General features: G+C 44.2%; 1 protein-coding gene across 1 annotated transcript; it reads left to right on the top strand.

Moving 5' to 3' along the window:
• Positions 1-891: 891 nt before the first annotated feature.
• On the top strand, positions 892-24,970 carry frem3 (Fras1 related extracellular matrix 3). The gene is made up of 24 exons (XM_076148029.1): positions 892-5,920; positions 6,025-6,114; positions 14,714-14,860; positions 15,724-15,954; positions 16,056-16,181; positions 16,291-16,542; positions 19,046-19,195; positions 19,288-19,497; positions 19,584-19,781; positions 19,896-20,060; positions 20,142-20,324; positions 20,432-20,562; positions 21,019-21,177; positions 21,279-21,582; positions 21,677-21,808; positions 22,013-22,344; positions 22,440-22,632; positions 22,710-22,814; positions 23,166-23,293; positions 23,378-23,512; positions 23,635-23,761; positions 23,880-24,067; positions 24,158-24,304; positions 24,398-24,970. Exons 1-24 carry the CDS (start codon positions 892-894, stop codon positions 24,968-24,970), a joined length of 9,435 nt encoding a protein of 3,144 aa, XP_076004144.1.
• Positions 24,971-25,466: the final 496 nt, after the last annotated feature.

A 25,466-nucleotide genomic window follows, 5' to 3' on the forward strand; every position in this document is an offset into this window, starting at 1 on the left:
GGGACTTTGTAATAAGGGATTGCTTGGCTCATTCACACCAGCCTGAACGCTTGTCAGAGGCCTCTTTACTTGCCCTCTGACGCCATGTGTGGAATTACTACACAGGTCAGTGATGATACATCAGAACATATAGCTGACTTCAAAGTGACTTTTAAATCACTGGATAAATGACTTCCAGCGTCATAACTGAAAGTATGAATGTGATTGAATTATGTTCTCCATAAATAATGACATTAAAGTACACAATTCCTGACTGATTAGATTGTTCAGTGTATTATGGTTTCTAAAAAAATAATAACATTAAAATGATCAAGGAATGATCACTTTTCATAGTTTATTAGGATTATTCATGAATACGTTGTTGAACATTAGAAATAAAGCATATTAAACATTTAAAACATCTGTAATTTGAAGCATCTATGGCTAATTGTAAAACTTGATACTGATAACCACAATTCATGAAAATGTAAGCAACAAGAAAGATTCTGGTACATCAGAGGAGAGTAGTTTCTGCACTGGGTGTTATCCCCCACTTTTTATGGGAGAGCAGGATGAGTGTTGGTTGGGGGAGAACTTTTACAGACTGTCCAATGGTCTTTCTTAAATTAGCCATGGGGGCAGGGTTGGCTCCCTCCCTGTGCTGACAGAAGGAGGAGCCTGCCCCTGTCACTATCTACTGTTTCATTATTACCTGCTCAGCTCTGCAGCATTCACTAGACTTGTGTCTCTGTGTGGCAACACAGAAGCTGAGGGAGAACACAGAAGATAGTCCAAGGCCCACACTATCACTGCTGTTTTTCTTTTTTCCTATATATATTTTCCCACTTGGGAGAGGAATCTGTATATACCTGCTGAGATCTGATACAAACTGCAGGACAGCTAGCAGTGGACATGGCTGGTTGTCTGCAAAGTTCCCAACTTTGTAAAACACTGGCTGTTTTGAAATGCCTGTTTGCTACATTTGTGATTGGCTTTTGTTTTGCCTCAGTAGATGCAGAACCTTCTGACCCAGCTAACCTCTATCACCATAGATCTGGACCTAATGAAGACGACATCATCATTGCTAATAATGGAATCAGGGTACCTCTTGGGAGGTCTGTGTATCTGGACCCTATAAACGACCTGGTAACAGAAGTGCAGCCAGGTGACCGCTGTCACATCACAGTTCTGGACAATGACCCACTGGCCCAGAAACCTGGAATGCTGACCCCTAAAAAGTTCCCCTGTGCGTTTGGAGCAGATGAAGTGAAATACACCCATTTTGGATCTCGGAGTCCCAACAAGGATCGTGTAAAGTTGCAGCTTCGTTATGACTCCCACACAGACACAATTATTGTCCCTTTCATGTTGGAAGTGGAGGTGGTATTTCAACAGCTTGAGATCCTTACCAGGAATATGCCTCTTAATGTCGAAAAGATCAACGGTGACAGCAACCCTATTGACAGAAAGGGTCTGGAGTTTTCCTACGAAGATGGTGTCACACAGTGTAAGATCACCACTCTGGTCGGCGCAGGAGGTCTTCCCAGGTATGGCACTCTTTTGAATAACCCCAGCAATGGCCAAATGATTGACTGTGATGAATTTGTGAAACAAGGCATTCAGTACAAGCACACTGCTACAACCAAGTCACCTAACAGGGACTATGTTCCAATGATGGTAGAGCTGCAAGACAATGAAGGCAACACCATAATGCAAGAGCATTTCCAAATGATGATTAGGATCAAAGGGGGTGCAGAGAATACTTCTCCAAAACCCAGCTTTGTTTCCATGATGATGATGGAGGTTGATCAGTTTGTGATGACTGCTATTACAAGTGATATGCTCGCAGCTGAAGATGTTGAATCTAACCCAGATGATTTAATCTTCAACATAACTTCGCCCCTGGATAGTCAGCACGGCTATATCATCAGCACAGATGATCAGAATCTGCCCATCACTTCCTTCTATCAGAGAGACATTAAAGATCTTAAAATAGCCTACAAGCCACCATCAGATGACTCAGAAGTAGAGAGAATATTCCAACTAGAGTTTGAAATTGTAGACACTGATGGGGCCGTGTCTGATACTTTTGCTTTTATGATTGTGGTGAAGCCTATGAATACCTTGGCTCCCGTAGCAACCAAAAATACAGGGCAGCTTTTGTTTGAGGGGCAGTCCCGAGCTCTCTCAAGCTCTCAGAATTTAGAGATTAGTGATGAGGATAACTTGGAAGACGTGAGAATAACTGTTATTGATGGCTTAAAACATGGAGAACTGACTGTGCTTGGCTCTCGTCAGAAATTCTTTACACCCGCTGACTTAGAGGCCGGTATCGTTGTGTACCAGCACGATGGGAGTGACACATATAGTGACAACATTATTTTCAGAATGACTGATGGCAGTAATGAAGTGGAGTTTTTGTTCCCTATCACTATTGCTCCCACTGACGATGAGCCCCCTATTATTAATGCTAACACTGGCCTGGTACTGTTTAAGAATGAAGTCATGCAGCTCTCTCCCTTCATCCTGAGTGCCACGGATATTGATTCAGAAGACTCCACCATTAAGTTTATCCTGGAGGCCCCCTACTCCACCGTGGGGGAGCTACTACTACGGCAAGTGGAGCCTCCCTCTAACCCCTCTCTCTGGAAGTTCAGCGAGACAGATGAGATGTTTGAGCAGGTGGTGACTGAATGGTTTCAACAAGACATTCTTGATGGAAAGCTGTTCTATCGTCATATTGGCCCCCATAGCACCACCACTGTAATTGATCACTTTGTATTTAGGGTCCAAGATGACAACGACCCTCCCAATCAATCAGGTGAACATATGTTCACCATTAAAATCCAGCCTGTGGATGATCTTGCCCCTGAGCTTTATCCTGCCACCACCCTTCACATGACAGTCCAAGAGTATGAGTTGACACACTTCAAGAAGAAGTTTTTGTGTTATACTGATCTAGATTCAGATGACAGGGACCTGAAGTACACTATAACAAAGCCCCCAATAGACACAGATGAGAACAACCCGGCCCCCCTGGGTGAAATAGTACTGACTGACAATCCTGACACTGTAATTACTGAGTTCACACAGGCGCAGGTCAATCACCACAAAGTAGCTTACAAGCCTCCAGACCAGGAGCTTGGCATCACTCCAAAAGTCGCTCAGTTTACATTCATTGTGGAAGACACTGCTGGTAACACAGCAGATGGACTATTCACCATTTTCTTACAGCCAGTTGACAACAAACCCCCAGCGATCTTCAACACAGGATTCACTCTTCATGAAAGAAGTACATATATCATAGCCAGGAAAGATCTTCATGCCACAGACACGGATACAGATGATGAAAATATTGTTTTTACCGTGACCCAGATTCCTCTGTATGGGTGGCTGCAGTATTTGGGGATTGACATGTCAAATGGTGAGACATTTGTGCTTGAGGACTTAGCTAATGGTCGCCTAACTTACATCCACGGTGGAGAAGAATCAGTCAGTGATATCATCAGGCTGGACGTCAGTGATGGTTTCCATGAGGTGCCTATCACCATTAAAATCACCGTTGAGCCGGTTGATGATGAGACTCCGACCATTATGCTCCCAGCTGGTCTGCTTGGCGCCTCTATTGATGTACTGGAAAATGGGGCAACAGAGATTACAAGCAATGTCATTCAAGGCCAAGATGAAGACACAGATGACCTCATGCTCACTTTTATAGTGGAAGAACCGCCCAGGCTGGGTGAAATCCTTGTCAATGGTGTGCCTGCTGAGAGGTTCACCCAGGCAGACATCATTAACGGAGTGGTAGTATATGCTCACACATCTGGGGAAATTGGTCCGGTCAAAGAACATGATTCTTTCAATCTGACTTTATCTGATATGTCAGAGGAGTGGGCTATCGGGGGCAACAAGGTCCAAGGTGTAAGAGTTTATGTCACCATTCTTCCTGTTGATAGTATCCCACCTATTGTCAGTGTTGGGGAGCAGTTTGTTGTAGTGGAGGGGGAAAAGAATGTCATTACTCTGGATCACATTCAAGCTGAGGATATTGATACTGACAATGATGATATCCTGTGTACAATCATTGTCCAGCCATCTTCTGGCTATGTGGAAAATATTGCCCCAGCTGCAGGCTCTGAGAAATCAAGAGCAGGGACAGCTATCACTGCCTTTAACATTAAAGACATTGCCCTCGGTCACATCCACTATGTTCAAAGCATCCACAAAGGAGTAGAACCTGTGGAGGACCGCTTCACCTTCCGCTGCTCAGATGGTGTCAACTTCTCAGAGCGGCATTTCTTCCCAGTAGTCATCATTCCAGCAAATGATGAGAAGCCTGAGATTTTTATCCGTGAGTTTGTGGTCATGGAGGGCATGAGTCTGGTTATTGACACACCAATCCTCAATGGAGCTGATGCTGATATCCCAGCGGATGAGCTGTACTTTGAGATAATAAAAAACCCCAAACATGGCACAATAGTTCAGCAACTCAGCACTGGAACCATTACTGTGGACATCTTCAACCTGGAACAGATCAAGGAGGCATCCAACATTGTTTATGAGCATGATGACTCAGAGACCAAAGAGGACAGCTTTGAAATAAGGCTTTCGGATGGGAAACACAAAGTGGAAAAAACTGTTCTCATCATGGTCATCCCTGTTGATGATGAGACACCAAGAATGGCGATAAACGACGGTCTCGAAGTTGAGATTGGAGAAACAAAAGTCATCAGTAATAAGGTTTTGAAGGCCACTGACCTTGACTCTGAAGATAAAGAGCTAGCATATGTTGTGCGGTACGGCCCAGGCCAGGGCTACCTCCAGCGAATTACCAAGTTTGGCGATGTCATCGGTAATATCACCGTTGGAATGAACTTCACACAGGATGAAATTGACAAACAGCTCATTCAGTATGTACATACAGGTCAAGAGGGAATCCGTGACCTGCTGAAGTTTGATGTCACAGATGGTATCAATCCTCTTATTGACCGTTACTTCTACATCAGCATTGGAAGTATTGACATGGTCTTTCCAGATGTTATTAACAAAGGTGTTACACTCAAAGAAGGAGGGAAGGTAACTCTCACGACTGACCTCCTCAGCACGACTGACATCAACAGTCCGGATGAATACCTCAGCTTTAGTATCACAAGAGCCCCTAGCAGGGGGCATCTAGAGTGTACAGACTACCCGGGCGTTCCCATTTCAACCTTCACACAGCTGCAGCTTGCAGGCAACAAGATCTACTATATTCACACCTCTGATGATGAGATGAAAATGGACAGCTTCGAGTTTGAGGTTACGGATGGTTACAATCCCGTCTTCCGTACCTTCAGAGTGTCCATCACTGATGTAGATAATAAGAAACCTGTCTTGACAATACACAAACTGGTAGTGGAAGAGGGCGAAAGCAAGCTCATCACACCTTTCGAATTGACAGCTGAAGATCGGGACACACCAGACAATCTGCTGCGCTTCATAGTGACCCAGGTGCCAGTGCATGGACAGCTGCTTTTCAACAATACCCAGACAATCACAAGCTTCACCAAGCAAGACTTGAATGAGAACCTTATTACCTACAAGCATGATGGAACTGAGACCAATGAGGACAGCTTCTCCTTTACCGTCACAGATGGCACACATACTGATTTTTACGTCTTCCCTGACACTGTGTACGAGACGCGCAAGCCCCAGATGATGACCATTCACGTCAACACGGTGGATAATGGCGTACCTCAGATTGTGGTGAATAAGGCTGCTGCTGCACTTAAGGTGCTCAATACAGGCCACGTGGGCTTTGTGATCACGAGCAAGTCCCTTAAATCTGAAGACCGTGACAGTCCCCGGAAGGTGTTGAGGTACAGCGTGTCTGAAGCTCCTCTGCATGGCTTCATCATGAACACTGCCTTGGGAAATGACAGCATCAAAACCTTCACACAAGGTAAGCAGATGTCACACCATTAAATCAAGTTAAATTCATTAGATATTAATCTATGGTGTGTATTCTCCTAACATTCTCTCTGTCTGTATGTGTTTAACCATCAGCTGAAATTGATGATATGAAGATCTGTTATGTGTTGCTGGATGGGAGCAACGCCACAAGTGACATCTTCTCCTTCACAGTTGAAGACAGCGGTAAGAATCCTTCAATGTTTCATACTTGTGCGCTTTGACACCAAAGACGGTCCGTTACTGTGGAATCAGTGGCTCAAAGGTTTTCCTTTGGGCCACTGGACTTTATCTGTCTTTAAATGGCTTCTTCAATTTGAAACATCCTGCCCTCTGTCAGTCTCCTAAGTGTTTGCATCACAAAGACTTAAGGCATTTGGCCATGACTGACACCCAGAACAGAGCTGCCCTATCTCTTGTCACCCCACTGGAAGGGATAGTATGTTTAGAGGACTGAGGTCAAAGGCCACACTTAAGCCACACTGACTATAGGTTTGTAAAAGTGAAAGAAGTGGGAATACCAGATGCTCTAAACTTTCTTGTTAATGAACAATAGGGTCGTTTTTCTTCAGGGCACATTTCAGAGCTTTTGCTTGTCCCCTTCTGTCATGTGATGCCAATTGTGTAACAACATATGTGATAACATTAGTTTATGCTTTCTTTTTAATTAGTATCACAAAAATTATGGTTGGGTTTGGCTCTGGTTGTCTATCACAGTGTTAGTCAGAGTGTTACGGTTGTAAGAATACTATATCAGTGTTTGGAGAGTCAGGTTCAGAGATTATGTTACGCATCTTGACTCTCTTGGGTGAGGGAGCACATAGGATTTGGATTTCAGTACCTTTGTATTTATATCATATTTACTGTCACACAAGCACAACTTTCTTAATGTCATTAAAATCCATATGTCACATGTATAACATGAGTGCCTCATTGGATCTTCAAGCACCTACATACTGTAGGTCTTCTAATCCGGTGTATCGTCTCTATCGTCAAATTTCAATATGTCATAAATATATGTACTTTTTTAATCTGACTGATGTTAATCATCTTTTCTCTACAATGCTGGTTGGAAATATAGGAGGGAATGAAAGTTGGCCTCAATCTGCACTTTTCTGTTGGTGGACCTACTATTATTGTTTAAGCCTGCAGCCAAATGAGCTGAACCAGGTCCAGGGGTGCATGCAACATATACATAATTAACAGCATATATTATGAATTTGTCACACAGGGCCATCACAAAGCTTATGTCACGCACACACTTAGCCTACACATGCACATCCTGAAAAAGATCAACAGATAAAAGTAAGATGAGCCGAGCGGGGAATCACTAGAGTGTTGAGACAATGACTGCAGGGGAAGGTGGCATTATTCTGGACATGTAGGGACACGCAGGTAGAGAGCACTCTGATGGTCAGCCAATCGGCTAATAAATCTAAGTAGTTGAGCTTTCCTTTGAGAAGTTAAACTCTGGGTCAAGGCAGATTTGCGCTAAAGATTATCCATTGAAAGGTTTCCAGTGGAAATAGCTTTTTTTTTCTGTGTATGTACTGAAAACCAAGCACCATAGTTTTACGTCATTCTGTAGTAATTCTGTAGTTTTCATTTGTAGTAATGTAGTGATATTGTTTGCTGCTTAACAGTGATAGCACTCTTTCAGCCCTGCAGACATGAAGAACTTTGTTCAACTGCAGTATCTTATGCACTCAAATATCTTCTTCGTCTTAGACTTTGTTTTAGGCATCTTTCTTTAGAATTACTGCAGTCCCAATTGCTGTCTTGCCTATTTTCTATCAAATTCTTTGTAATGGCCATATCCCATCAGAAAAGAGGCCTTCTGTCACTGATTTATAAGCCTATTCCTTTTTTCCGGTATGTTTGGGTTTAAAGTTATTTATTTCACTGTTGCTGGCCCATAAAGTCTGAGACATAATATGTGTCAAGTCAACTTGAGTTGACCAGACATGCTGTGTGTGGCCTTCCAGCCACAGCTGAAGTCTGGCTGTTGTAACAAGTGTGTTTAGTGTGAGGTCAGAAGTGGACATTAAGTTTGACGCCAGGAGTGTCAGTGTGGACCTGCTGGTCAGCGCTTAAATTCCAAATCCTTAGGGAAAGTCAGTGTAGATGGTCTATTCAGGACACCGAGACAGACAGGCGAGTCACCAGTCTGTGAGCTACATTTTTACGTCTTGCCACAAACAGCATTGAGTACGAAGAGAGTATTTGCTGATGTGAACCTCCTGCTAAGTTAGACTGATGTGAGAGTTTTCGCAGCATTTCAGAATTTATAAAAATGCTTATACCTACAGTTTTACCTTACATTTTTACGCTTATACCTGAGGGCGACACAAGGAGGTCATGAGAAACAACGATTACCGACTGAACAGGGATATTATCGATTACATGAATAGTAAAGTGTAGGTATATTTATAAGTTGTTTTCTCTCTGTTCTCTGCTTTATCAGAGTGAGTAGCGGGTGAATACTCAGTAAATGTTGTCCTAGTAGTTATGAGAACAAACCTTTACTGGCAGGTCATCATTTGCTTTTGACCTCAAACACAAACTGTAGTTCAGCTTAGGTCACTCGCAATCTGCTGGGAATTTCTATTGGAAAAGCAATAAATCCCTTCTCCACATGTGACCAGGTCAGAAACTCCCTACAGCCATTCAAAGAGGAGGATGCTGAGGCAATATATACAAGTTGTTACAAGTGTTTAGATGTATCCTTGTCCATCAGGCATAGGCACAGTGTGCCACAGGCTATGAGTGCAAACTCTGACTTTGCTTACAGACTTGTTGAGACGCCTGTGGGTTTCTCTTGGTTTTTAGTCTTAGTTGTTTGAGATAAAGGACTAGAGCAATGAGTGTATGCAAGATCTTCAGAACTTGGAGTGTGCAGTCCCTGTCCCCATAAAACACTCACTATCTCTGCAATATTAAGTGTAAGGCTGTCTAAGATTTCACTGCAGTCGTAATCAAGTGTACTGATTAACTGTACTGATGAGAGAGAACAGTGCCTCTGTATTCTGATGAAATTGAATTGGTCTCTCTTCATCTCCAAATGCAATAATATTCTATTCCAGGGATCATGGACCCTGGTGGGTTTAGTGTTATGTGATCATTACGAGCTGGGAGAGGAATGCACTTCCTTGGAGACTCCAGACTCCACAGCCACAGACAGAGCAGGGCCTGGAAGTAAAGTGGTATCCCTGGTAGACAGGTGTCTACGTGAGAGGGAAGGCTCCAGGGGGATCCCCTTTCAAAGCCCTCTGTCACCCCACTCCCAGCTCCAGAGAAATCCAAACCAATCTCAGATAGCCCGATAACCCACAGACTTCTACTGGTGCAGCATGGCTGGAAAGTCACTTCCCCAGAGGCTGCAGCGATACCAAGCTCATGGACAAAGGAAAAATGAAGGGAAAGGAGCTAGAATATATGAGAATGTGCAGAATGGATAGTCTTTACACTCATTCACTTTGATGCTTTACTTAGCAGTAGTTTTGTACATCTATTTCATCCTATTTTCTACTTCTGATCATGTGCATATGAGACAGGAGAATAGCACTGCCACATATTTCTATATGAACCCCACTATGTGAAATCACAGTACAATCCCATCGTGTACAGTAGGGCTGTGAGCTGACTGAGTGTCGCACAGCCATGTTACACCCCTTCTTCCCTAACTGTGTTTTCGGATCTTACATGTCACCCATGTCAACAGTCACCAGGAGATTTACTGGCTTATGGTGCCAGTGCCTCGGCCCCCTGTGACTAGCAGAGGCTGAGGCCCCCTGATCTACTCCAGCTCACCCCACCCTCCCCTTCTCCAAGCCTCCTTCAGGCTTTTCCTTTTTTTCCCTGCGATGGCAAGTTCATCTTTTCACCTCTTCTCTATTTCTTTCCCCTTTTATTCTTTTCATGTGTCTTTCTATCCCTTTCACTAAACTAAGCTATCATCTTCTTCTCACACTCTTTTTGTCCTACTTCCTTTGCTTAGGATTTGATTTATGGTGTTGGAGGGCTGGGTGGGTGTAGAGTTATGATGTATGGCTACAGTGGTTATTCTTATCTGTTCTCACGTGGCAAAGATGTTTCTGCTCCTAGCCTAGCTGTCATTAAGTTACTCTCACTGCTCTACTTGTCCTTTTCTTTTCTTCTTTCCTCCATACTCATTCACGCTTTCAAGCAGTGCTACACAATGATGTATATGTATACGTATATGTCCTTTGTACCCTCACAATCATCCTGTAGGCTATGGTGTGATGACTGCTGAAGATTCCCTTAAACACATTTGTTATGTTATTAGATTTCTCCAAGTGGCAAGTGAGGGTCAAAGAAGTTTTTGGGTCTCAGGTCCTGTCAAATAATGATTTGTGACATCCTGCAGAGCTCATTGCACTGTGCTGAAGCAGTGAGCACTGTAACATGTAGCCTCACAGCACATGCTGCCTCTGCATGGAGGGTATGATCCCAGTTATTAATACATTTTCATCCAGCATTCCTGACACAAATTTCTTGGAAGGCACAGAGGAAGCTAAGTTAAGCTTGTGCCATGTGAAAATCTCTTCCTTTCCTCGCTAAGTGTTTATACAAATCGCTAATAGTGAAAAGAGTCTTAATTACCGTATACGTCTGTCAACCTTTGACATCTCAGTTATTTAATAAGCCACGTTTAAAAGTACATCCTCATATTCAGATACTGACTTATTTATATCAACAGAATGATGGATGAGGATGAGGAAATGTAATAATGGCGGTCCTCATGCCTGTCACTTGATGAGGATATTCTTAGCAGGTTGCTCCTCTTTGCATCATGCTGATAAACGTCAAAGCCTCATAACGACCTCCTTTTCCAATCATATCTCCTGCCTGACCCACTATCCCCCCTGCATCTATGTATGGTGCGTAAATATGAGCTGATGAAGAATGTGCTGTCAGAGTTCTCAGGGGAGAATTAATGTACTGTATATGTTTTGAAGATTGTTTTGCTGACTTGGGATATTGGATATTTTAAATGTAAGAGTCACTGTATGTATAAACAAGTCATAACCTACATTCACAACATTGTACAATTGCGTATGCGTATCTTATTTTCAGGACAATTCTGTATTTAGGCGCCCACATCTCTCCATAGCCGAGGCAGCAGTTAAGGAAGGTTTGGAAAGCATCCCAGCTCATCTCACTCAGGCCTGAAAAACATGAAAACATTAGTCATACTTCTTTAATATAGAGTGTGTGCCATGTCCTTTAGTATCAGTCATGCCATGGTTAATTTGTTAAGAGACTACTAACAGCAATATTCAAAAACATGCAATGCCCATAAATCGTTTCAGCAGAAATTATGATGATTGTCACTTTAAAAGCAAGTGGAAATGTGAGCTGAACTCGGCAGCTACTTAAAGATGTGTCGTAAAAAAATGTAATATATTATAACATGGATCATGTCTAAAGCCATACAGTCATTTTAACAGCCATGTTGTGTTTCAGTCAGTGGTCTAAAAGCTCTTCGGCATGCTTAAATGTTGTCCTCGTGATATTTCGGACATCCTGATTTCTCTTAGGATTTGATCACATTTGTGCCAACTCCAACCTCAATATCTGAGCAGTGCAAACAAAAGCACCGGTGTGAACAATGTCAGGGAAGGCAGCGAGGCGTGCTGTGGTGGTAGATCTGGCCCACCCAGACTGTGGCCTGCTGTCCCTCTCAGTTGTTCATCCTCTCCGCGAACAAAGCCGACACAGGGACGAAGGGGAACAGAGGGGGAGGAGGAAGGTGGAGTACAGCTGTCACTCTGCTCGCATAATCTCAGAGTGTGGCGGGAAGGAATAGAGACGGACAGACAAGACAGAGAGAGACAAAGACAGAGGGAGACACGGGTCTTGAAAAAACAATGACAGTAGCTCTGAATCTGGATAAAAGTAGCCTCCTCCTGCGATGCTGAGGCAGCAAAGGAACAGCACCTGTTGCCCACATAGTGTTAGAAACACACAGGATATATCAGATGTCTCTTAGTTAAACATATCTTCACATATCTTCACATTATAATAACGCCTCTTCACTCCTGTTGGCTGCAGTTTGGTGTGGGTACACATACAGAAAAAAGGAGCTGTGTTGCTTAATTGTAATGAGTGAGCAAAGTCAGATTTAGAACAGTACTGCCACATAATTGGAAGCTACTCGTGACGTGCAGATTCCCTTATGTCATTTTACACATGTCGTTTTACAGCTGCGTCTCCTTTTCACACGTATATATCAGGTAGCGCTGCAGAAGACATGGAAAGGGAATACATTTCATCAGCTCCTTTTGCAATCACTCACTGCTGTCCATTTCTGTTTGAACCATTCCTCAAGTCAGGTGCTGAATATCTCACCATAGGATCACTCAACCTGTACCTCGAAAACTAACAGAGAAAAGTCTTATTCAGTTATCAGAATCGATAGTTTTAATTATATTTTCTCTACAGGTTGCTCCTAATGTGTACTTTGTAAATCAGCAGTCTGTGAAATACTTAGAGCTCTGTTCTGTCCACATTTTGTTTTCTGTGTTTTGCTGCTTGTAGCAATGCAGAAAGCAAAAGCTGGCAGATTGCCGGATGCCAAAACAGAGGCAGCTTTTTGTGTTTGCCGTGTTCATTTGATAATCCTAGATGACAGCCACTGACTAAGGTTCTCCTCCTATTAGCTCCAAACAGGGCCAGCTGCCAATACACACTTTCACCAGCACAGAAACTGTATGATAATTGAAACCTGTCTGAGACTGCGTTTGTATTATACATCAAGCTTTTTACTGCATGAACAATAATGTTAATATAATAATAACACATATTTTCTCCTGGATGCATTTGTAGTATGGATTTAGCAAAAAGGTCATCAGTCTGAAATTCTGAGATTCTTTTACAGCCCATTTTTCCGCGATTATCCACCCATGAGAGATTTTAGGCAAGCAAAAAACAAACATCATAGGAGTTTCTTGTATTTTTAGCCATGACTGTCACAAACCTGAGCAAGACGCAGGTTCAAGTGTGGCTGTGCCCACTGGGTTCTGTTTAAACTGCAGCTGTACAAGGTGTGTGTGCGTGTGCGTGTGCGCGTGCGTGTGCGTGTGCGTGTGCGTGTGTGCGTGTATTCTTGTGTTATTCAGTTTGTTAAGTTTTTAGAATTTGTTTCTGTACTAAACATCATGAGGATCATACTGAAATGAACACGTTTTAGACCCATTAATACATACTGTATAATGTGTTTACCCTGTATTATATGGTATTTTAATTTGTTAAATACAATTCATTCATCTTCTTATGGGAATGAATGTGTGGACTGGTACAGATATGATCCAGCACTGTCAGTGTCCCAGAAAATCCACTTGTTGATATCAGTTCCATCTGATCATGCTTTTGGATCTTGTCATGTTTGGCCCTGTTGTGACTCAGAGTCGACATGTGGGTTTTGGGAAGTTGCTCCTTCCCATCCTGGATACCCACACTCAACCCCCAGTGTTTTCATTCTCCTCAGTCACATAGCAGAAAGCCAGCAGCCTTTTTCTTCATCACTGAGGCAAAACTGAGCTCAATGCTGGTTTATTGTGTGGTTAGACAGAAGCCCCTTTTCATTGTCCTCTATGCAAAGTTTGCGTTTTCATGCATCCTTGGCAGGAAAGATGTCCAGGCCGCCTCTTGTCTCCCACATCATTTAATTATGCCAAACAGCAACAGAATCCACTGACTGCTATATCAACCTGCTAAGTATTTCTTCAAAAGATTGGCTCGCTGAGGTTCCCTTACCCTTCTAAGCATCTTTAGCCGGGTTAGGTCAACAGGGCCCCTATCAGTGTGACCAGTCGGGCAAAACTAAGAAGAACCAGCCCTCTATAACCTTGCTAATCCAAAGAATTCACTGAGGTTTCCCCGCTCACATGAAAAGTCGCAGGTCACAGGGTAAGACAAGACATTTCACTGCAGTTGTTTAAAAAAATATTCAGATTATGCAGCAGAACCTCTGAGCTTAAATATCTCCAAAGCAGCCAATAACAAGTCGCTGACCAAAACAGACCTGACAGCTTTCGTTTGAGGGATTATATAACTCATGAGAGAGGATGGATTAAGGACAGGATTGGGCCTATGGTTGTAGGTTAGTGAAAGGTGACCCCCTTTTGATAATTCAATAAAGTTAGGAGTGTTATTTGGACCGTGGAAAAGGGTTTTAAGCTGTGGAAACAGCAAGTCATGGATTGTTCAGGTGTCATAAAGAATAGATTATTCGTAGGTCAAATTTAGGTCAAATGTTTTTTATCAGGCTAAACCGGGAGCTACTCTGTTCTATCACCATTTGAGGTCATTAATGGAGTATGAAGGAGCGTTGCTGATCACTCTACGTACAAAATCCTCTGTTTTACTTTGACCATCTCAGGAGCGAAAGACAAACGGGGGCTCATTAATAAAAGAGCTCATTAAAGAACTGAAAGTAAGGAGGGATTTTTCAAAAGTTGTCTGTGGACTGTATATCTCTGTCTGTGTCGTGTGAGTGTGAAAGGAGTGGGTGAGAATAAGAAGAAATAAGAGTCAAGGCAACAAATGGGGCCCGGTGACATGGAGGTTTAGGGAATCCCCGGTATTAAGTTATCAAGTTGCCTTTCCAAATTTAAAATGCCCCCGTGATACCTTTCAACCAGATACCTGTTTTGATACATCAGTGGCTCCTAACAGATTGTTTCCTTATTTCGCTGTGCAGCAGATGGCTCTCTTTAAAGTAAGTGCTGGTGCATTAAGCTTTTGCGTCTTTTCTTTTTAGGTGGAAACAAACTGAGGCCCCAGCCATTCAGACTCAACTGGGCCTGGATCTCATTGGAGAAGGAGTACTACTTAGTGGACGAAGATGCGAAGTTCCTGGAGGTGACGCTGAAGCGCAGAGGCTATCTGGGGGAAACTTCCTTTGTCAGTGAGTGTCGACAGGCCCTTTGCTTAGCGTCTGTCATTACATGTAAACTTAGGAGTTCATTTGACATTTTGACTTTGAAATGGATTTATGCATATTTTATCTGGTTCTGTTTCTATTTTTTGAAACCTTTACAGGCAGCGTCTCCCCATCTGTACAGCATTTCTTATATATGCCGCTGATAAATTTGCAATATACAATATGAATGATGATGGTACTAAACAACATACCCATTTTGACTTGACATTTAAGCAAGATTTACTGCCCTTTGACCCTTAAACTGTATTGCATTGTAATATCGCCATTTCAAAGGCCAGCCATGCTATAAAACATCAATATAGCTCCTATTGAAAATCTTTCCAGGTGTCTTGTAGGCTGCAGGATGCCCTCAGTCTAACCTTGGAGGTAAAGGAAAGGAAATTCAGCACTTGCAATATAATTGTGTCCCAAATAGTGCATCTACTTCGGTGTGTAACAGGACATGCTGCAACAATGAATTCTGTTTTAGGAGGAATCAATGACAAACTCATTAAGTAACAACAGTGTGGATTCTTGTTTTAAAGGAGTTTTAGCCAAAGCAATCTGTTGGTAAATTATTATTATTCAGTTCCATTTTGGGATTTTGACCGTTAAAGCAGGACCACAGAGGCAACACGAGGCTAAACAACAGGCTTTTGGTCTTTTAAGACTTCCCAATGTTGCCAAAACAATTTAATTTAAATTCACATTGTGTTCAGATATTATACATTTTTCAGGAGCTGGATTACGGTGGGCGGCTTGGCCACAGCTTTGTTTCGCCAATCACTTTGTGGTAGCTGCCTGATTGTTTCTGCGTTACATCTCACCATCCCCTCACTTCCCCTCAGGTATTGCAACCAAGGATGGCACGGCGGAAAAAGACAAAGACTTCCGGGGTAAATCCCAGAAGCAGGTCCAGTTCAACCCTGGCCAAACCACAGCAACCTGGAGGGTGAAGATCTTCACAGACCAGGAGTTTGAGACCTCAGAGACCTTTGAAATCCAACTATCAGATCCAGTCATGGCTGTACTTGAGTTTCCTGACACGGCAACAGTGGAGATTGTTGACCCAGGAGATGGTAGGAATCTGAAATTTCAGCTTGAAACCATGACATCAGACATATACGGTAATCGATGAGGGCTTTCATTGTTACTCATCTTTGATTCTCTTCCCAAACAGAGTCAACCGTCTTCATTCCCCAGGCAGAGTACAGGATTCAGGAGGATGTTGGAGAGTTGCTAGTACCTGTCCACCGCTCAGGAGATGCTAGCCAGGAACTCATGGTTGTCTGTTACACTCAGCAAGGTAAACCTGAAAGAAATGGCAGCACCTTAGTTAAATGGGCATTTATTTATTGATCAGTGATTTTTCATCACCTCATCTTCATTTTCTTTCCTTTCCCATCATTCTTCAGCCTCTGCCTCTGGCACGATACCCAGCACTGTGCTGTCTTACTCTGATTACATAACACGACCAGAGGACCATACCAGCGTGCTGCGCTTCGACAAGGATGAGAGGGAGAAACTCTGCCGCATCATCATCATCGATGATTCTCTGTATGAGGAGGAAGAGAGCTTTAATGTTAGCCTCAGCATGCCTATGGGAGGACAGATTGGCGTCAACTTCCCAACAGCCAAGGTCACCATCTTGGCCGACAGTGATGATGGTGAGTGGAGTGGAGTGGAGTGGAGTGGATGTTTACAGCAGTGAACCGATGAAACCAATGCAATAATGATTCATCACTGGTACTGTTAACAGGGTTATTCTTTGGGCTTTTAATGTCATCAGAATGCTTAGTGACAGTTAGTGATGGATTGAATATATAGATGGTTTGAATATCTTCACTGAGTCATTGAGACTCTAGATTAACATTAATAACATGAAATCAATTTAGCACTTGAAGTGACTATTTGCTTTACTTTTTAATGAACACAAATAAAATAAAAATGACAGTGGAGAAATCTTATTAACATCTCCACATCATCTGTTATATGATAGTGACTCAAGTATTCATCTTCAGAGCTGTGTGCACACAATAATCAAAAGAAAATTTTAACATCTACATCTTCATCCATTGGTCTTTTTGATGAGTTTGAGCTCAGGCAGGTGTGGTTGATCCTCCTGCTTAGTGCCCCTTTGATGCCCTGTCCTACTCTGCTGTGCCGTTTTGGTATCCGTGCATCAGTAATCCATCATAAGTGCACAAACGGATGCATAACCAAAAAGCCTTGGATGCTGTGTTTGCCTTGAGGGATTTGCAGTATTCCCAGGTGCGATTACCTTTCCAACCAGTCTGACACAGTTTATCAACCACACTCAGTCTGTCTCTCTGAAATGAGACACACAGACATACAGGTGTTGAGAAGGGGAATTGTACCCTCAGTGGATGTTATGCTACACTATAGCTTAGCAGATAAAGGGAGTTTAAACACATGGTGCTCCCTGTGTGACCCCTCTGCTGCTCGTCGGCATTCTGTGGCACACAGGGGAAGCGGAGGACATCCCTTTGTCTGTGGGGACCTAAAGGCAGGTGGTGGAGAGAGGGGGACTATTGTGCTGGGATTTCAAATGACTGACATGTTTTCACCCTGGCCCTCAGTTTGATGGCATTCAGGATAACCTTGCCTATTTGTGAGGAAGATACCTTAGAAGTCCTGTTTTGAGCTCTTGGAAGAATGTAGTTGCTTCAAACCATGAATCAAAATGATTTGATTTGGCCGTGTCTTCTACACGTTTGACAAATAGCAGCTGTCTCATGCTTTTCAACGGTTTCTTTTGCCAGAGCTCACACTCCCCTGTGCCTCTCCAACTATTCACCGAGTGTGATTTCCCGGAATCGCTTGTTCTAATGGGAGAGAATCCCTCCCTTGCGATTTGGAAACAGAGTGCAATTGAACTTTATGTTTAAATAATCAGAGTAAATTCCCAGACATGTGACGAGACAAGAGATTGGACGCTCCAATGTAAACTTCTATTGTGGCTCCACTTCTTGGTGGGTCCTGGAGTAACACCCCACCATAAATTTGGTTGAATGCTTGTATGTGTGTGTGTGTGTGTGTGTGTGTGTGTGTGTGTGTGTGTGTGTGTGTGTGTGTGTATTGGGGCGGGGGGTTGTCTTCCTGGCTGAGTAAACCTGTGGTTTGGACTCTTGCCAGCATCAAGTATCTGTTGTTATTTGTCTGGATCTGCCTCACACTGATCTTTAAGGTTTCCATGTTGGCACACATATCCCAATACAGCCCCTGTCACTCAGCCCCTTGGTTAGCTGCCTTGATGGCTGAAAGGCATTGAAGGTGTGCCAGAAACCCTCCTCTCAGCATCACTTATCCAGCATCAGTCAACTACTAAATAAACAAAACACAAAGGGACCAAATTTATAGAATATCTTGAGTCGAAGAGTAACTCCTCACAGGCTTCTCACTTAAGATCAATTACTAAGAATAGTATTAATTGTTTGATCAACTTTAAGATCCCTGATTAACCTGGATAAATAATAATAATACATCAGGATGATATCCATATGAAAAGTCAAGGTTAGGAGTTCCCTCTATTGCTCTGCAAGGGTTGCTCTTTTCAAACACTAAGGCCTAAATCTACAGTTTTATCAGTGGATCTGTAAGAGCACTGGAGGGACAGAGTGTGATGAGCACCGGCTTTATACGGAAGTGAGGAGAGATGAACTGATAATGTGTTCCAGGAGTCTGAATTCTTGACCTCTACCTTTGCAAAGTGGAGGGTTGTCTCTCTGTCTGTGCCTCCCCTCTTTCTGCATACTGCTAATCAGCCCCTCTGTCATCAGAAACTGGGAACATCCCTTCACTGCCATGCATCATTCTGTGTGGACACACAAGCGCACACCTTATTCTTCAGGTGTATCCTCAAACCTTTGGCACTAGGTTCAGACAGAGCTGTCTGGCGTTGGATGAGTGTGGTAGGTTGATGGGTGTGGAAGGTTGAACGAGGACAGAATATGAGGCATGACAGCTCACTTCCTGTGCTGAGCCAAACATAAGGAGCTTGCTTATGTCACACCGCCCTCAACAACCCCCCTTAAATAAAGACTACAGTATCCACCAGGAATTTTTCCCATTTAGAAATCTGAGAAAACTGCCTATCTGTTCTATGTCCTAATCCCATTGTTTTTTTTCCACTCGCCCCAAATCCCACAGAACCCTCACTGTACTTTGGAGAGCCTGACTATGTAGTGGATGAGAGCTCAGGTTACGTGGAAGTGAAAGTCTGGAGAACAGGGACTGACCTGTCCAAGACGGCTACTGTCACTGTCCGCTCCAGAAAGAGTGATCCCGTCTCTGCAGAAGGTGAGAGCAACAGCAGAAATAACAGCGCTCAGTCATGATTTTGCATAATAATGCCAACTGCTGACTGGGACACGTCTCTTTCTGTCTGATAGCTGGACTGGATTATGTGGGCATTAGCCGTAACCTGGACTTTGCCCCTGGAGTGACCATGCAGACATTCAGAGTGACCATCCTGGATGACCTGGGTCAGCCAGAGCTGGAGGGGCTTGAGATCTTTGACCTCGTGTTACGGATGCCTATGAACGCTGTGCTTGGCGAACCTAGCAAGACCATCATCACCATCAATGATACTTTCACGGACTGTGAGTGACAAAGACCACAAGGTCATGAATAATAAAGATGTTATGATATTGAAGATGTTAAACCTACACTTTGTTGGTCTTCGCAGTGCCAAAGGTTCAGTTTAAAGAAGGCAGCTACAAGGTGGATGAGTCTGATAAGGAAGTGAAGGCCACAGTGTACCGTAGTGGAGATATTAGTATCAGCTCCACAGTGCGCTGTTACACACGACAAGGATCTGCTCAGGTGATGATGGATTACAACGAGAGGCCCAACACTGATGCATCCATAATCACCTTCCTGCCAGGTGAGACCTCCTCACCTTACCAGGATTTTATTCATTTTTTCCTGTTATCCCAATCATATTCTTATCCGTGATCATTGCACCCTCTTATCTCTGTACGTTTGCCGTTTCACCCAGGCGAGACAGAGAAGCCATGTGTGGTAAGCCTAGTGGATGACTCCGTCCACGAAGACGATGAGGAGTTTCGGCTGGTCCTGGGAAATCCAAAGAGCAAGTCGGCTTATGGAGCCTCTATTGGAGAGCAGAAGGAAGCGCTGGTGACAGTCTCAGATGAGAAAGACAGTACGTGCTTTGCTGGCTAAAGAAATGATTTTAGAGCTGTTGATTGCATTCTACTGACTCCTATTTGCTTTCTGTCTGCAGAGTCTATCATCCGTTTTTCTGAGATCAAGTACAGCGTGCGTGAGCCTCAAGTCAAAGGGGATGTGGCACTTGTGAAGATTCCCATCTTGCGTGTTGGAGACACCTCAAAGGTGTCAGTGGTGAGAATTCACACCAAAGACGGCTCCGCAACCTCAGGAGAGGACTACAACCCTTTGTCAGAGGGTGAGGACCTGTTGGCTTAGCTATGATACACATTCATTTCACAAATAGGAGCACAGATGTTGCAGTTGAAGGTGTTTATTGTTCTTTTCACTGTGTCTGTTTCTAAGATGTGGAGTTCAAGGAGGGTGATACAGAACATTTTGTGGAAATCGAGATCCTGTATGATGGTCAGAGGGAAATGAGAGAAGCCTTCACTGTACACATGAAGCCTGATGAGTACATGGTGGCTGAACTACAGGTGAGGCAGAGGTGGAGACAAAGATACACCATCAGAAAATCCCTTTTTTCCTACACGGCAATGATCACACACGTACAATGTTGCATAGCTACACACGTGAGCATGCGCCCTGTCATGTCAGCCCGTGTTTAAATAGCCAGGCAGCAGCTGCCATTGCTGTCAGCACGCCTGAATCACGGTGTCTTATAAAAAGCTTTTCCCTCTGGAATGGGATGCTGGGAGGAATGTCCCTGCAGAGCCAAACAGTAGACAGTCCTATAAACAGAACTGTGGCATTCTACCCATACACTCTGCATAGAGCAATGAACCTCTCACAAGACAGAAATAGGTTACTTCTGACTTAATTGATCTGCGCATTTACTGTAAATGAATGATTGAATGAACGTATCAATAAGTAAACAAATGATGAGTTAAAAGTGGACGCCTGAATAACTTCTCCCTGCCTCTTCTCTGTAGATGAACAAGGCCATTGTGTACATCGAGGAGATGGACAGTGTGGCCGATGTTACCTTCCCTGCTGTGCCTCACGTGGTCTCCCTGCTCATGTATGACGACACTGTCAAAACCAAAGACAAACCCTATCCACCAAATGGATACCCTGTTGTGTGTGTGACGGTGAGTCCGCTGCAGCTTCAGATTTCGTCATATTATAGAAATAACAATCAACCCAAGGGGGAAGAGGAGTTAAATTCCCTCTGTTTTGCCATCCTGTGCAGGCCTGCAACCCTAAATTCCATGACTTTGACAAAACGGGTTCAATCTGCTCGGCGGAGAACATCAACGACACTCTCACTCAGTACCGCTGGCTGGTCAGCGCCCCGACCGGGTCAGATGGAGTGACCAGCCCTATGAGGGAGGTGGACACCAACACCTTCTTTACCAACACCAAGTCCATCACCTTGGATTCCATCTACTTCCAGGCTGGATCTAGAGTTCAGTGTGCAGCGAGAGCTTTCAATGCAAATGGAGACGCAGGTCTGGAGCTCTCCAGTCCCATTGTTGTGGTCAGCAAAGAAGAAGGTGAGTGAGGGGAGACTGGACGCAGGCTTTACATTGGAAAAGTGTGAGGTATATGGAATTACTTACACACTGGATTGAATTGAATGCTCTGCAGGTATGTGTCAGCCTCGTGTCGCTGGGACTGTGGGAGCTGAACCTTTCTCTGCTAAGATCCGCTACACCGGCCCAGATGACCCAGATTTCCCCAACCTCATTAAACTGACTGTCAACATGCCACACATGGATGGTGAGATGCAAAAATTGTCAGGACTTTTGAGATTTACTGGTGACTTGTGCGATATGAACTAATCGAAACCACAGATAGCAGGAAGACATTAAGGTTTACAATAAAAGGGGTCTGTTATTTAGAGCAAAACGGTTAATATTCACAGAGACTGACAGATATGAGGTGCGTGTGGGAGAGACTATGAAACGTTTTCTCTGTCCTCAGGCATGCTACCAGTGATCTCCACAAGACCTCTGTCCAACTTTGAGCTCACCCTGAGCCCCGACGGAACGCGCGTGGGCAACCACCGCTGCTCCAACTTGCTCGACTTCAACGAGATTCAAACCGGCCACGGCTTCATCACCGACGCAACGAAGAACCCCGAGATCATTGGCGAGACTTCACCCTACCAGTACAGCAACGTCATGCGCTCTTCTAACTCTCTGCGCTTCTACAGAAACCTCAACTTAGAGGCCTGTCTGTGGGAGTTCACCAGCTACTATGACATGTCTGAGCTGCTGAACGACTGTGCAGGATCCATAGGCACTGATGGACAGGTAGCACACGTGTGAGGGTCTTACACACATACAGAAATAGTTCCTACATCATCCATCACAATGACTGACTGTATCCCCCCCCCCTTCTTGTGTAGGTGCTGAACTTAGTCCAGTCCTATGTCACCTTGCGGGTGCCTCTCTTTGTGTCCTACGTCTTCCACTCTCCTGTGGCTGTGGGAGGCTGGCAACACTTTGACCTGCAATCTGAGCTCAAACTCACCTTTGTGTACGACACAGCTATTCTATGGCAAGATGGCATCGGCAGCCCACCTGAGGCTGAGCTACAAGGTACTGCCAGTGTTCACAGAGAAATAAATTCAGTAGAAAGAAGCAGTGTTGTAAAAGTGTGATGTTTGTGATTGTAGGAGCCATGTATCCCACCAGTATGAGGATAAACGAAGAGGGTCGGCTGGTCGTCAACTTTAAGACGGAGGCTCGCTTCAGGGGACAGTTTGTTATGTCTCATGCAGGTATGGGAGTGGCACGTATAGACACACACACATACATAGACACGCACATACATACCCTCTAAACCCACCCAGTAGCGCCATTCTATACAGGAACCTCCTATTGGATTACCATGTGGCCCACATCCTCTCTTCATCTATTTCTGGAGTTCCACATTAGGGGTCCTTCCTGTGTAAAACTGCCAGAGGTCATTAAAGCAAATGTCAAAATGACCCTGCAGTTTTTACAGTCAGAAAACGAGTGTCACCAACAATCTAAGAAGGTCACTCTATAAATACAAACCAAGGCACCAGTGTCGGTAGACAAAATGCGGTTTTAAAGATGTGTAAGTCTGTGTTTATGTTGGTTTTCAGGGACTAGCATGTCGTCCATGGTGATGTGTGCCGACCACTCTGGGTTGACATTCACTCTGTCCCTGGTCAGGACTGAGCCAACTTACAATCAGCCTATGCAGCAGTGGAGTTTCGTCTCAGACTTTGCTGTGAGTCATTGTACCATCAAATCGTGCCTGTTAAGATGATTACCAGCGTACAGTGTAGACGAATTGTGCCTGTGTGACTCCTAGGTGCGTGATTATTCTGGGACCTACACAGTGAAGTTGATCCCTTGTATTGCATCGCCCAATGGAGAGTTCAGCATACCACCTGTCTGCCACCCACGAGAGCCCCTCACTTTTGACATGGATATACGCTTCCAGCAGGTTAGCATCACTGTGCAATCAGCTCTTAACAAATCCTGCATTTTGTGTCTGAATCAGGGTTTTGATTATGTAAATACCTTGGTATTTTTGAATGAGCAGTTGTGGTGACTTGCAATTCCCAGGTGAGTGATCCAGTGGCAGCCGAGTTCAGCCTCAACACGCAGATGTTCCTGTTGTCCAAGAAGGAGTTGTGGTTGTCTGATGGCTCCATGGGCTTCGGCGAGGGCACTGATGCTGCTTTTTCAGAAGGTAACACAACACTGCCACCTAATGGACAAAAGTCAATATTCTATAAGCAGTTAAAAGCCGTAAATGGCCATCAGTGAATTGAATTTCTAAATTCCTTTTCATTTTTGCTGTTATTCAGACTCCACTATATACGGTCGCGTGATGGTGGACCCAGTCCAGAATCTGGGTGACTCCTTCTCTTGCTCCATTGAGAAAGTCTTCCTGTGCACTGGAGCAGACGGCTACGTTCCCAAGTATAACCCCACTAACAAGGAGTATGGCTGCCTGGCAGACGCTCCCTCTCTGCTCTACAGATTCAAGATCCTGGTAAGAATTCTAGGGGAATGGATAAAAAAAAAGAGGATTCACTTCAATCATTATTTCTTACATTCTGTGCTTTTATGTGTTGTTCTGCAGGACAAAGCCCAGCCAGAGACTCAGGCATCTGCATTTGGTGATGTTGCTTTTGATGCCACTCTTGCTTATGACACAGCTGGAGCTCTGTCTCTGATCAAACAACCAGGGTCAGATGGATTTACACTGTCGTCATCTCCACTCTTCCAGGTAAGGAGGGAGGGACACACACACACACACACACACACACACACACACACACACAGAATGAATAGGCTCAAAAAGCATATGTTTTTTCTGCAGGTGGCTGCTGGTAGAGAATGGTTTATCCACACCATCTACTCTGTTCGCTCCAGAGAAAATGCCAACCGTCACATTGGCAAGCGCAGTGTGGAGTACCTGCATCACGGCCTGAGCTCAGTCGAGCAGCCTGAAATGCAGCCCCGCGCCTCCAACCTGGTAAGCCGCCAGCGCCGTGCTGCCCCCGCCTCCTCTGGACCAGAAGCGACCCAGGACATTGGTGTTGAAAACAACCGGGGCACCAACATCCAGCACATCGCTCTGGATCGATCAGACCGCATGGTGGTCAGGCAGCCTTGGTCCCCCAGCCGTGAGCATTTCCAAGAGCGCCCCCTGCTGGAGAGCTCTGGCAGAGAGGTGGTTGACTCCTCCACCTTGCCCATGTTAGTGGGCCTGGCAGGTCTGATCCTTCTCGTCTGCCTTATCGCCACTGTTGTCATTCTGCTGCTGCGACGCAAGAGGAGAGAAAAGAAGAACCAGTTCCCACCTTACGCCAGCTCGTCATCTTCTGCCTACAATGGCTACAGCCATGGGCCTGCGAGTGTGTCTAACAGCTCAGACAGCTCCGAGGTGTAGACGTGACACCACACCTACAAATTGCCACTGTCCCCCATGAAACAGTCTCCTCCACCACAGTGCCTTCCATACCCAACTCTTAAAGCACTGAATCCAGCCCAGTACAACCTGTGGACAGCACAATGTGTCAGTGTGTTAGGTCTAAACCTACCAGAGTATATTGAGGCCTACTGATCTCAAGTTCCTGCTGTCACATACTGTTGGTTTCTACCATTTTACAGTTCATGGCTGTGCTTAGAAGCCCCTTAAAATGATATATGATGAAATAGCCACCTGCATCATTGGTTGCGAAGTTGTAAAATATCCCTCTGCATGAAAATTTAGTTGATGAAATGTATTCACATTAGGGAACCTTATTTAAATTGAATGAAAATAATGTTTTTTCCTTTAAAGGTTATTTACCAAGTTGTTTTTTTATCATTGTAATGTTATTTTGTTTTGTGGAGTACAACAAAATGGATTGAATGTTAGTTGACAATGAATGGTGTGATACATG

The sequence above is a fragment of the Genypterus blacodes genome, unplaced genomic scaffold (assembly GCF_046128005.1).
Source record: "Genypterus blacodes isolate CSIRO-AG114 ecotype Tasmania unplaced genomic scaffold, CSIRO-AGI_Gbla_v1 ptg000039l_1, whole genome shotgun sequence".
NCBI lineage: Eukaryota > Metazoa > Chordata > Actinopteri > Ophidiiformes > Ophidiidae > Genypterus > Genypterus blacodes.

Excerpts from the sequence above, each read along its gene's own strand:
- frem3 (XM_076148029.1), top strand. The coding sequence starts at position 892 with ATGGCTGGTTGTCTGCAAAGTTCCCAACTTTGTAAAACACTGGCTGTT. Across the intron at positions 19,782-19,895 it reads CATAATCACCTTCCTGCCAG|GCGAGACAGAGAAGCCATGT; the intron begins GTGAGACCTCCT and ends CGTTTCACCCAG. Across the intron at positions 20,061-20,141 it reads AGTCTCAGATGAGAAAGACA|AGTCTATCATCCGTTTTTCT; the intron begins GTACGTGCTTTG and ends TTCTGTCTGCAG.